At 42.3% G+C, this 12,448-nt stretch overlaps 1 protein-coding gene across 6 annotated transcripts in view; it reads left to right on the forward strand.

Moving 5' to 3' along the window:
* Positions 1-12,448, forward strand: part of EBF2 (EBF transcription factor 2) — a 130,446-nt gene that overhangs the window by 84,254 nt on the left and 33,744 nt on the right. For all 6 annotated transcript variants that reach the window (XM_058820350.1, XM_058820349.1, XM_058820352.1 and 3 more), the window contains one exon: positions 11,352-11,433. In XM_058820350.1, coding sequence (XP_058676333.1) covers positions 11,352-11,433 — 82 coding nt within the window. The remainder of the gene's footprint in view (positions 1-11,351; positions 11,434-12,448) is intronic.

Here is a 12,448-nt window from a genome sequence, read left to right on the forward strand (position 1 = left end):
TGGGTGCTCAATTTAAAGCACCTCTAAGGAGTGTGGTTTTGGTGATGAATTTCAGGAACACTTGGGCTGTTATGGAGCTGAGACTTGGCACCTGTATATGCTTTTCTTGCATTAAACCTGTTCTTAGAACTTGTCCTGGTCCTTCCCACAACCTCCTGCCCTTTCCTAAAGCCCCACATTAAGATCCTGAAAAAAACACATCAGCTTTCTTCACTGATGCATCACCTGTTTGCAAGTTAACAGAGTTTGTACCCCAAAATCCTGCTGCTTTTTGGTCTCTGTATGTGCTGCATCAAAGGGTACTGAAAAAGTTAATTAAATTTGGAAGCCAGTACCCAGGTATGAATGAAATGATTGCAGTACAGGGTGGGATCACTTTAAATGAACTCATTTTTTTACAGCATGTAAGGTATTTTCTTGTTCCTCATAAACCCAAGATGGTGCATATGTGTCTAAAATAATAAGTCTCTGGAAAACAAGTGGATTTCTGAGGATATATGTTACAAAATAGGAAAAGGTGGGGTTCAGAGTTCAGAATTTTTATCTTTAAAACTAAATTGCATCTCCATACATAGGCAGATGTGCACACACACAGTCTTTATCAGGAGTTGAAAATACAAAAAAGTGAAAAATCATTTCATCTGTGGCAGATTGCGTGGCCAAAGAGCTGGGAAGTGGTGGGAAGCCCTGGACATCAGAAATCTGAACGATGTGGGTGTTGATATTTAGGGTTGGCCTCACACTGTGCCTGCAAAACTGGAATAGCTTTAAAGAATGTCAGGGACTTGCTCACGTACAGAACCATGACTCTGGAGATACAGATTCTATTTCTGCCCCAGCCATGGGACCTGGGCATCTTTGGGCCAATTCATCCGTGGTTTAAAAAAACCCAATAAGTGCAGGCAGAAATGTGGAGGGAAAAAATACAGGCCTAATGCTGATTTTATTTTTTTATATATATAATTCATTACATCTTTTCTGTCTGCTGAGTTGGGATATTGGAAGATAAGAAATGGAGATGGATGAGGCAGAGAGATGTTTTCTTTGTTCCCCTTTAAGTTCCTTTATCATCTGCTGATGTGTCCAGTGGCTATTAAGAAAACGACATCTATTGGGGCTGTCTGTAAATTTATAACACAGAATTGTTAAAGCTGTTTCCATGTTCAGTCCTTCAGTTCCACGGTGAATTCATGATATTGCTGTGCTTTGGGAGTGGACAGGATTCCAAGAGTGCAATTTTTTTGTATTTTTAATTTCAAAGTGATATTTCTTCCGCCAAAGAGAGATTTTATTCAACATGTGCCATTCAAAGCACCTCTCTGCTCTGAAGAGGTTCTGTTGAGTTCAAGCACAGCAGAATAATTTCCCGTCTTCCTTGGGCCAAAAAGTTATTTGGTTTGATTTTTATTTTTAAAAAAGAGTGTTTTCCTATGGACTGTCCAGTAGGAAATACTAGAAAGAGGCTTGGTTGGCACACTGTGCCAAGAACTTGTCCTGTTTAAGCTTTTATGTTTTCTGTTTATGCCTAACCCAGGTCAATTTAAATGATATATTTATCTGAAAAAGGGCACTTGTCCAAGTTAATAAAAACAACAGAAACTTCAGGCAGAAGTGCCTGATGAGGATGTTACATGCATTGTTTGGAGCAGACAAGCCACACTGAAAGACCTGAAGTGGTTCAGCAATTTCCTCAGATAAGAATTAATTTTTTTCTTGCTTCCTTTGTTGGGAATTAGGAGGTCTTGTCACAGATTTTGCTTACTCACAATTGAGGCAAACAAAGGGTGATGTTGGCGGTGCTGAATTTGAGGAGGATTGAGGGGAAGACAAAACAAGGAGCAGTAGAGCTGAAATACTACATCCCAAAGTAGGTAAATAAATACAGGCACTGTGTATGTGAATAAAAGACTCATATTATTGTGAATAAAATACTCATATTTTTGTGAATAAAATATTCATATTTTTGTGAATAAAAGACTCATATTATTGTGGACACCCTTGTTTGCACAGTATTCTGTGTTGTTTTGGATCTCCCTCTTTCCCTGCATGATTATTTTAGGAAGATGTATTTCAGATCTTAAGACTGAGCTGTTTTAGGCACAAGGATTCTTTGTGCATCAGTTTGTGGCCTCTAACCCAGCCCATTTAAACTTGCTCTGGCACGTGCCCTTCTCTGCAGCCCAGCTCTCCAACATGAAAACACAACCCTTCCTTTTAATCAGCAGAGAGTGAATCCAGTGCTAATAGCACTTAATTGTTTCTCTAAAATGCTCTCGGTTGGTTTTGGCAGCCGGGATGAAAACAATTCCAAATCCCATCAAAGGAGCTGCTCCACACCCAGCATGTCCAGGGTGAGGGGTTGGGAGCCAGCGTGGGGTGGCCTCAGATCCTACACGAGGCTCTGTCATCCCTCCCTGCTCGCTCCGTGATCCTGGAAGGTCCGAGGGGTAAAATTAAAAAAAAAAGGAATAAAACAGACACAGAAAATCTTGGTCCATGCCCCTGAAAATAATGTGCTGACGGTCTCTTCAAGCACACACCTCTATTAATCTTGACTTTCTTGAAGCCTGCCCGCTAGTTTGAATTTGTATGCGACATCAAACATACCTTTTCACATATGTTCTTTCCAGATTTTTTTTAACAGTTACTTAGCAGTTTATAGAAGGAAGTGAATGATCTCATCAAGCTGCTTAGAAATTAAAAAAAAATCTGTGCTTATTAATTATGCAGGATTAGTCTAATTATAATTCAGCAAATTAATTAGCGACAGAAGGTGTTCTGAAACATTGGAGTACATTTGCATGTTAAATGGAGAGGCTAGTCTGTAATATATGTAAATTTATGCATGGCTTCATAGTTTAATTTAAAAATTTGCAGCTGCATATGGTATGGGAGCAGGTGAAAAGTCAGTTTTAGTTTAATGATGCTAACAAACATTGGATGCTGTCCTGTCTTAGGGAAGGAATGCGCTGAATGCACCCCTATCTGCCAATCCATAAATCTGTCATAGGAATATAATGTTACACCAGTGCTCGGATTCAAGGTCATCTGTGCCCAGACCCAGAAGTACAATAGGTGCAGATCTACCCTCTGAATAGCCCCGCAGAAGGGAGGAGGCAGAATGTGCCTGGATCCTGAGCTGCTGGGATGTAAATCTGCCTCTTTAGCAAATGAATGCACGTTTATTCCATACAAACCCAGTTTGGGGACAGAGCCTTCACAAATGAGTGAGAGCTCTGACCTGAGTGATTTCCACCCTGGCAGGTGTAAAATGGGATCCCAGCCTCGGTTCCATCCCTAATGTTCGCGTCAGCGCAGCTCTGTGATCTCCTGGACTCTCTGGGAAGTTATTTCCAAGTTCTGCATGAACTGCAGGGTGGGGAGTTTTTGTGTGCCGGGCTCTGCCATCTGGCAGCAACAGTAAAAACCAGCAGAGCCAGCAGAGAGAGGCCACTGGTGTAATTGGTGCTCACTGCTCAGCCTAGCATGGCTCAGCACACCGAGGTTTTGGAGAGACATGGGCTGGGAGGATGGAAGAGTCACAAGAGAAAGGAACTGCAGGTTTCTCTCAGTATGGAAAATAAAAATGTGTGGGGATTGGGGTCGGTGCTCATTTGACTCCTCTGTCAGCCTTTCTGGGATCTGCAGGGTTTGCAAAGGAGATCTGGAGATAAATGTACACCTGTGCAGAGCTCTGAGGGTGAAGTGATACCAAAAATGACTGGATTTAAGCAGGACTGCAGTGTCCTTGGGCCTGTGTTTGGTGACACGGCCCAGCTCCAAATCTTGTGTGTGCTGCTGATGCTGACAGGAGTGTGAAGAACAAGAATTTGGCCATGTTTTCCAAATCCTGCTGGGTGTTTTGTGTGGAAGCAGCAATGAGCTCTGTGAAATTTGTGTCACTATTCAAATGAACCAGTAAAATCCCAAGCAGGACTTGCAGGAATGGGATGTGGCGGTTGCCTGGAAAAGCCACTGGCTCTGAATTTCCCTGTGCCTCAACTTCCCCGTCCCTGAGCTGCACAGCAGCATTTCCTCCCTGCTGTCCTTTGTGCCTCCCCTCCTCAATAACAATTTCACAGCGTGGCTGGGCCGTGCCCAGCACAGTTGGAGCCCACAGACACTGTAATAAACCAGGGAGCATTATCTGAAGGTCCCTTTCAGCAGCCCGTCAGCTCAATCCTCTCCTCTATTACCTCCCTGCCTATTGACTTTTGATTATGCTCTGGCATTTGGGTCTGTGCCAAATGGCATGAATAATATGGAACTTACAGGATAAATAAGCTTTTACCATTGTCTTGGAAGTTACTGGAAAGTTTTGGTGTGGGAGGAAAGGGGAAAGCCCAAAGGATAAAGGGGAAAGTGCTCAAATTGCAAAGAGTCCTCCAAAGACTTTTTGGAGAACAATTGCAATTACAAACACACTGTTAGTGTTGTGTTTCATTTTCAATTCGAGCCCATAGAGTTCAATTATTATTTTCATTAATGGTGTCAGGTTTTCATCAGAGTGCACAAACAAGGAGGTTTTCCTTGGAGATTTTGGTTTTTTTCCCCCAAGCAAATGTGGCCATGGGAAGGAAATGCATTGAGCAGCGAGAAATCACTGCCTGGGTACCTGGCAGGGCACTCTCCCCCAGCCCCTGCTTCTTCAAAATGGGATAATTTTGTAGCAGAAGAAGCATTTATTTACCCCAAAGAGTGTGAATTTCAGTTGTGGGGGTGTGTCCCTTCTTTGGGCGAGAGGGACACATTCTGCTTCAGAGATGAAAATTGCAAAACGTATAGAAAATCCGCAGGAAAAAAAAAATCAAGTTTTCTGACACGTTTGGAGGTTGGGTGACACATTGCATGTTTACATTTGGTTATTATTGGTTTGAAACTATGCTTTTTTTTTCAAAAAACAAACAAATCCACTAGATAAAGGATGGAGAGAAATATGTTGTTCCAGGCTGCAGAGAGAGGGGATATTTGAGGAGGAATTGTTTTGTGGCTGAGGAAAAGGACTGGAAGTTGGACATGGATTCATTGTTGTGGACTTGTGTGCAGTGTTCTCTCTTGATCCATCTGAAATATTTTCACCCCATTTCTTCTTTAATCCATTGCAGAGAGTATTATCCACCCAAGTGTGAGCAGGACATCTTGGCATAGCAAAAATAATACAATTAGAGGCAGTTTTAAGATGGGTTCTGCCATGCTGCAGCTTTAAGGTTGTTTTTTAAGTTGTTCAGATCTCTTGGACTCCCTAACCCTGTTTTTGTTCCTTTTTCACACCTGACTCAAACATTGGCTTTTTTGAGCTCAGAGCCACAGGAAATCAGACACTTCTGCCTTCCCCCAGGTGGCATTTCAGGGATTAGATCCTAGATAACATTCCCACATCAAAACTTAAACTTTAAACCTAAAATCTAAATTGGAGTGAGTGACTGCAAGAAAAGTCACTTAGAAAAAACTCGAACCAGACTGAAGAAATTGCTTTGAATCAAGGCAGGAGGATGGAGAAGTGTTTCTGGTTTGTCCCATCAGGAAATGTGGTTTTTGTTGGGTGTAGGAATAACAGGCATAGTGTTAATCTGCTTTCTGGTTTGTTTGTTTGGTTTTTTGGTTTGTTTTGTTTGGGGTTTTGTGTGTGTGTTTTTAGGGGTTTTTTTTTTTTGGTTTTTTTTTTGGTTGGTTTGTTGTTTTTTCTGTGCAACTGGAGTCTTTCTATTAAAAAAAACCCCAAGTGAGAAATGAGCAGCTAACTCCTCTTCTCCTGGCCTGGGCTTGGGCTCTCATCATCCGACTCCTGCTCCCTTCTCTCCCAGAGAATCTCTGACAGACTCAGAAAAGTCTCCTGACCTACATATGTTGGTTTTCACGTTTGTTAAACTGGGTTCACACTTTATGCACAGGAGTTTCGTGAAGATTAATTAGCTGCTGTTTGTGGAGTATCATATAAATACTCTGGCTCAGTGCAATAACCCCACTCATTTCTCACACAGTGCAAGGTGTACATTCATTTAAAGTGCCTTTGTGCACTGCCTGATCCCACACTGGCTGTAACTCCTGCAAAAAAATGGGAAATTTTCTCATCAGCTCCCTAATAATACACCCTGACATAATAGATCGAAATTACTCCAGAGATAAATATTCAGATTGCAAAGAAGTCTTCCACTCTGATATTCATTAAAATCAGGATGGTGATATCAAAGAAATGCAATTAATTGATTTGAAACAGCAACCTGCAAATGTGGCCCTTGGAAAGGCAGGAGTTTGAAGTTGTGTGGGGCACTGGGCAGGGTCTCTGGTCCCACTTTTCTCAGAGGTTGCCATGCCAAGACACACACAGGTGACCCAAGGGGAGGATCTGACCTGATCCAGAATTCCCTTGTTCTGATGGAGCTGGAGTCAGGCCCTCACTGCAATAATAACACTTTTGCAGTTCACAGAATATTTTAATTGAATATTGTTACACTGATACCCATAGTAGCAACTTCTGGTTTTTCTTTGTTCTCTTTGTGAGGTTTTGGAAGCACTGAATTATTTAAGCAGAATTGCACTGTATCTTTATATTTTCATTAGGTTTTGGGATCACAGGATTTGCTGGCAGGCAAATTCAGAATTATCCTAGATGGTAGGTGTCTTCTCATGCCAAAAAATGACTGAGGCCACAACTCCAAATTCCACAGCAACCCCAAAAAGCCAGAAGTATTTGCTTTACAAGGGAGAATTTTTAGTTATGTCCAGAATTTTAGGTGCATCCACAGGCTGTTCCCAACATACGGCCAATGTTGGACCTCTTGATTCTGTACCTCTATTTTAATGAAGCATAAAATGTGGATGGGGGATAAAAATTATTAATTGATTTATTTTTTTTTTAAATTACACTTTCTGCTGCATGTGGGACTGAGCTTTAGGGCTTCTGCCTAGTCCTGCCAAAGTCACCAGGAAGGTTTTTCTGACTCCAGCAGGATTTGATTAACGTCAATTTGATTCTCCCCACTCATCTGAGGTGGATAAACATCCTCATAGGTGTGGAGCACAGGTTCCAGTCCTAGCCAGGCACAGAACCTAATTATTGGGCATAGACAGGCAAGATGGGACTGTGGGTCTAAACCTGCTTTGGGAACAGTTTAACTGATGCAAGACCTGGCTTTGTTTGCCCTCACCCTTCCTCCATGTCCATGCACCCCTCAGCTGTGTTGGGAGCCCTCCTGGTGCTCCCCACCGAGGATTGCTCAAATAGAGTTGAGAAATAAAATAAAATAGAGTTGAGATAACACAGCTGACGCTGTCCTGGAGCGGAAAAGGGGAAATTGAGCCATTCCCCAGCTGAACTCCTGGGCTTGGTGGGAGCTCCCAGCAGGAGGAGCAGTAACTTTTAAAACAGCTCTAAAAAGAGGGAGGCAGAGTTAAGGCGGCATTTTGGAGACCTCTCAAGTGCCTCAATCTGTGCCCGGAGAGGTCAATGATGAGAGAGACGCAACAGGAACAGAAATCTGTACTTATATCTTAATTAATTTTATGTCTGTGCATTAAGTCAATCTGCTTTTCCATAGCAATGCCAGAGTTTTCAGGGGTAGTTATTGAAATGTGTTTAGATTTTCCCCCACCACCCTGAAATATTGACAGCATGGGCCAAGGTCCCTTTGCTTGGCTGGAGCCAGAGTCACCTGCAAAACTCCCCCCTAATTCTGTCCTCAACAAGGCTAAAGATTGGCCAGAGCCATCAAAATCAGCTATTTTTTTTATAATTCTGTTAAAAAAAATAATTATTGTTTTTCATGTATATATAGGTTAAGGCCAAAAACTGGCTAAAGTGTCTCATTTAAAGAAATTAATAAAATCTTTCTGCAATTCTCTTGTTACCCCTAAATCAGCTTCATTTAGTGCTGAACCTTCCCTCCTCTTTGCTCCCCCCCCAAGTCATTTTTATTCTAATGCTGCAATAAATATTAATGCCTTTCCCAGATCCAACATCTTAAAAAATACCCCCACATTTGTACATGCACAAACACACACATATATGTATATGGGTATATATGTGTGTATGTGTATATATATACACACATAAATCTCCCAAATACTTCATACAGATGCCCACTTGCAGCTCAAATTTGACTGAAGGAACTCTGGAAAAGAGAAAAAGAAAGGTGTGGTTCAACTGGGAAAAAAAATTAAAAAATATAAAAATCTTTGTGTGGGCAGCTAAATGAAATTAAATCTAAATTTTGGGGTGATAGGAGGGAAATTGTCACAGTGCAGCATATCTAGTGATCTCCAACAAACATCTTAGCAAAATAAATATAAATTCTGCCATGATATTTAAGCACTAAAAGAAAACCCAGCCCTTTCTGAATTTTGTGATGTCTTAAAGCAGCAAAACTTTCAGCATTTTGAGCTGTTCATCAGTTCCAGAAAGTGAAGGCACCTCCAGGAGCCCTCGGTGGGATGCCCAGGGTTCAGTGCCCAGGCTGGCCGTGCCAGGCTCCGTGCCTGGGATGTGTTTGGTGCAGAGCAATCGGGGAGGATTGGGAGCCTCAGCGCTGCTGCAGCTCAGGGACTGGGCAAGTTTTGTTTTCTGTGCTTTTTTTAATGGCCGTTGCCCCCCCTGGCACGAATCAGCCCGGATTTAATTGGAGCCCAGCTTCATTTTCAGGTGTGCTGTTGGTTTGCGTTTGCTGGGGGGCTGAACCCTGGTTTTCTGCAGGCATTTAGCAGAAAAAGGGGATTTTTGTTCCTCGCCACGCCGTGCTGCAGAGTTTGCTCGTGGATGCTGTTAAATGCACATTTGGAAGTTTTGCCTCTCTGAATCTGCCTTTTAGGGGTTGTGTCACTCACAGTCCCCCAGGATCCGTCCTCTTCCCTAAACCAGCCCAGCTGACACCGCAAGTTCTCTCCCAAACACTTTGCCCTGCTCATTTGCTTCGTTCTTTGGTTCATGTTGATAATTTTCTATCAAAAGGGATGCAAGCATTCAAAAAATTAAAAAATAAGCTGGCCGTTTTCCTGCTTAATTTATTTCTTATTTCCTTAGAAGTAACAATTTGTGAAATTTTTTTTTTTTGGTGACTTTCCTGCAGGATGATCAGCCAGAGGCTCATTGATTTTCATATAAAAGTTCCTTTTCTTGGTTCATTTTATAGTTTGGTTTAATTCTGGACTTTTCCTTTGCACAGACACATCTATAAGCTTTTTATATATCTGCAAATATTCTTTTTTATATCTCTAAGAAGAGGGAAAGAGAAAAAGGAGTGTTTGTGAGTAAGATTTATGCCTCACATTATCCTGTGAGTCTCTGAGATTGTCAGCATGCAGGGGATTTTTTTCCTTCTGAAAACATTTTTATGGATAAAATCTCACCAAATCTTTCGTATAAAAGAGGTCACAGGTTTTAGCATGGACTTGACAGGACTTATTTAATAAAATATACTCAGTGCTGCTCCCAAGGCATGAAATTCTGTAAGATTTTTAGTTTGGAAGCCACGGAGGTGCCCAGGGCTCTGTTGGCAGAAGTTGCCCTGTGAGAGCTGAGCACTGACCCCTCTGTCCTGCTGAACCTCAATGTCCTGCTGAAGGGAGACCTGAAATGAGAAGGAAATGTGGAGAAAATAACAGTCTCACCTTGAGAAAATAAACATTTTAAAAATATCTAACGTATTTGTGAGATATTAAAGGGAGTAATAGTTAAAAAGAGGACATTTTAATTGAAAAGGGTCCCTGGTCATGGTGGGTTTTGGGCAGTGGTTTTATATGGTACAATCTGTGTCTTTTTTGTGGGTGAGGTTTGCAGAGGGGTTTGGTTTGTTCAAGCAACACACAAATGGTTCCAACCCGTGGCTTTTTCTTTGTATTTTGGGCAGATGGAGGAGAAATCTTGTGGTGGGAGTAGTGCAGAGAAAGTGGCACTAACAAGGGGAGCAGATTTCTGCATTATTGTCTTGTGCTGGGGCTGGTTTGGAGGGTGTTGCTGGTAAACCCAGGAAATATCCATCTTGCTCCTTTAAAGTTCTAATTCAAGGCATGAATGTGTGAGTTCTGAAGGGACTTAGGGACTGCGGTAAAAAATCGTTGTCATAGTAACAGAAAGGGAAATAGGCCTGGCTCACCTGGGACTTTAACTTACTGCAAAAGCAGATTTTTTTTTTTTTTTTAAAGGCAAGCACTCAGCAAGAGAAATAAATAAATAACTTGTTCTTTGTATTCAAAATCAATTCTTCAACTATTTATTTTTTCTTGTATATGACTCTTTTTCCTTCTAAATCTATCTCAAAGTCTTTGATTTATTTTTTTAATTATAATTGTTGTGGTTAAACCCATCTTGTCTGACAAATAGAAATGGAAAGAATCACGGCGAATATTTTCACTTGCAAGAGAGGATGCCAAAATATTTCTTGCTTCTGCCTAAATTTTGAAAACTTGTTTGTTCCAACAACTGTGGCTTTTCACACAATTTCTTCACCTCTGAAGTGTTCAGATTCAATCAGAAAACAAAGGGGTGAATCCTTTCCTCCATGGATGTGAGACAAAATTTGGTGGAATAGCTTAGGGAAAAATTCCTGCAGAATATTTCTAAACTCTAAAATCTCCATGCAGTGTTGGGTGAGTCACCAAACAGGCTGGAGATTCAACTTGGGTACATGACAAGCTAAACTCTACAGAATAATAAACCATATGAAGATGGGTGTATGTGACAGAACAAAAATAATTGGCGCAAGAACTTTGTGGGATATTAAGGGGTTTATCTGCTCGGACAGCATGAGCTGTCATGTTTCACTTGAGCTCGTGTTCTCCTTATCCTCCCTCCGAATCTAGATAGGAACAGTCTGGGCTTTTGGCAGTTCTGTTCCTCTGCTTGTGTGACAGGAATCTTCATCAGAAAGAAACACCATCAGAATGAATCCTCATCAGGTTCCTCCCTGAGCTGTGTTTGCTCCTGGGTTTTTCATACATTCCAAGGCTTATCTGCCTCGGAGTTGCCCTGTTGGTTTTGTGGTCTCCACAATACCATTATCCTTCTATATTGTTTCATGGGAAGTCCCTCCAGACAGCCAAAAAAAGACCTTGAATGTGAGGGAGAGATAAGAAAAGACTAAAATTGTGTGATCAAACCTGTGCAGAGGGACTGGGTGTAGATCAGAGGAATGATGTTCACTTACACCACAGTGGATTTCAGTCACACTGGGTATACTTTACCTGCTGGTTTTTGTAAATTCCATTTATTAGAGTTTAGTTTGTTTGTGTTTTGATAAATTCTTGCAGTCCTGTAAGACCCAGTATGATGCAAACCACTTCATGTACATTTTAAACCAGAATATAACTACACCTTTTGCTGTGGTTAATAGAAGTGATGTGGTTCTTTCTCTTTCCAGATTCTTCCTAAAATTTTTTCTCAAGTGCAATCAGAATTGCTTGAAAACAGCAGGAAACCCAAGAGATATGAGACGGTTCCAGGTAAGTCTTACAAGGCTCAGCATTAACCTGTCTGCCTCTGTTCTTCTTTTCCTTTCCCATCTCCTCTCTCCTGCACTGCCCCTAACAAACACGATGACAAAAGCCATATCAGACAGCGTTCAAGTTTTTCTCCATTTGTTGTGTTTAAACCTTTTTTTCCCTTTTCCTTTCTTTTCCTTCCCTCCTTCTCCACCCTGAATCCCCAGGGGGAAGTGCTGTACTGTACCAACCAGCAGTGGATATTTGATTTGACACCCTCGGGCAAAGCACTTGCAGATCCAGCTGCCCACAGCAGGGATCGTGCCTGTGATATTTAGATGCCTTGGAATTGTTCAAAGTAGCTCTGTACGTGCTACACAAGCAACCTCCTCATTTCCTACCTCTTTCCCTGTTATGTTTTGCTTTCTAACACTCTCACATCCTCCCTTCAGCTTCTGTAAAAAACAACAACAACAAACCAAGAAGCCAAAATAGCAATGGTCACTTTGAGATGTGAGAGGAGAGGAGAGGAGAGGAGAGGAGAGGAGAGGAGAGGAGAGGAGAGGAGAGGAGAGGAGAGGAGAGGAGAGGAGAGGAGAGGAGAGGAGAGGAGAGGAGAGGAGAGGAGAGGAGAGGAGAGGAGAGGAGAGGAGAGGAGAGGAGAGGAGAGGAGAGGAGAGGAGAGGAGAGGAGAGGAGAGGAGAGGAGAGGAGAGGAGAGGAGAGGAGAGGAGAGGAGAGGAGAGGAGAGGAGAGGAGAGGAGAGGAGAGGAGAGGAGAGGAGAGGAGAGGAGAGGAGAGGAGAGGAGAGGAGAGGAGAGGTTCTCCTGCCCTCACCTTTTCGGCAGCTCTGTTTAATAAATAGTTTCCCCTTTAGCTCAGCCCCTGGTAGAGCAGCAAGGGGATGTGCAGCTCTGAGAGCCTGGATGTGCTGTCAGATGTCAGAAAGTGGGGCTGGAGCCGGCTCTGGGGCAAGGCTGAGGCACAGCCATGGAATCAGGTGGTTGGGCTGCACCCCAGCTTTTCTGGGGGACCTT

This window comes from Ammospiza caudacuta, chromosome 26, assembly GCF_027887145.1.
Source record: "Ammospiza caudacuta isolate bAmmCau1 chromosome 26, bAmmCau1.pri, whole genome shotgun sequence".
NCBI lineage: Eukaryota > Metazoa > Chordata > Aves > Passeriformes > Passerellidae > Ammospiza > Ammospiza caudacuta.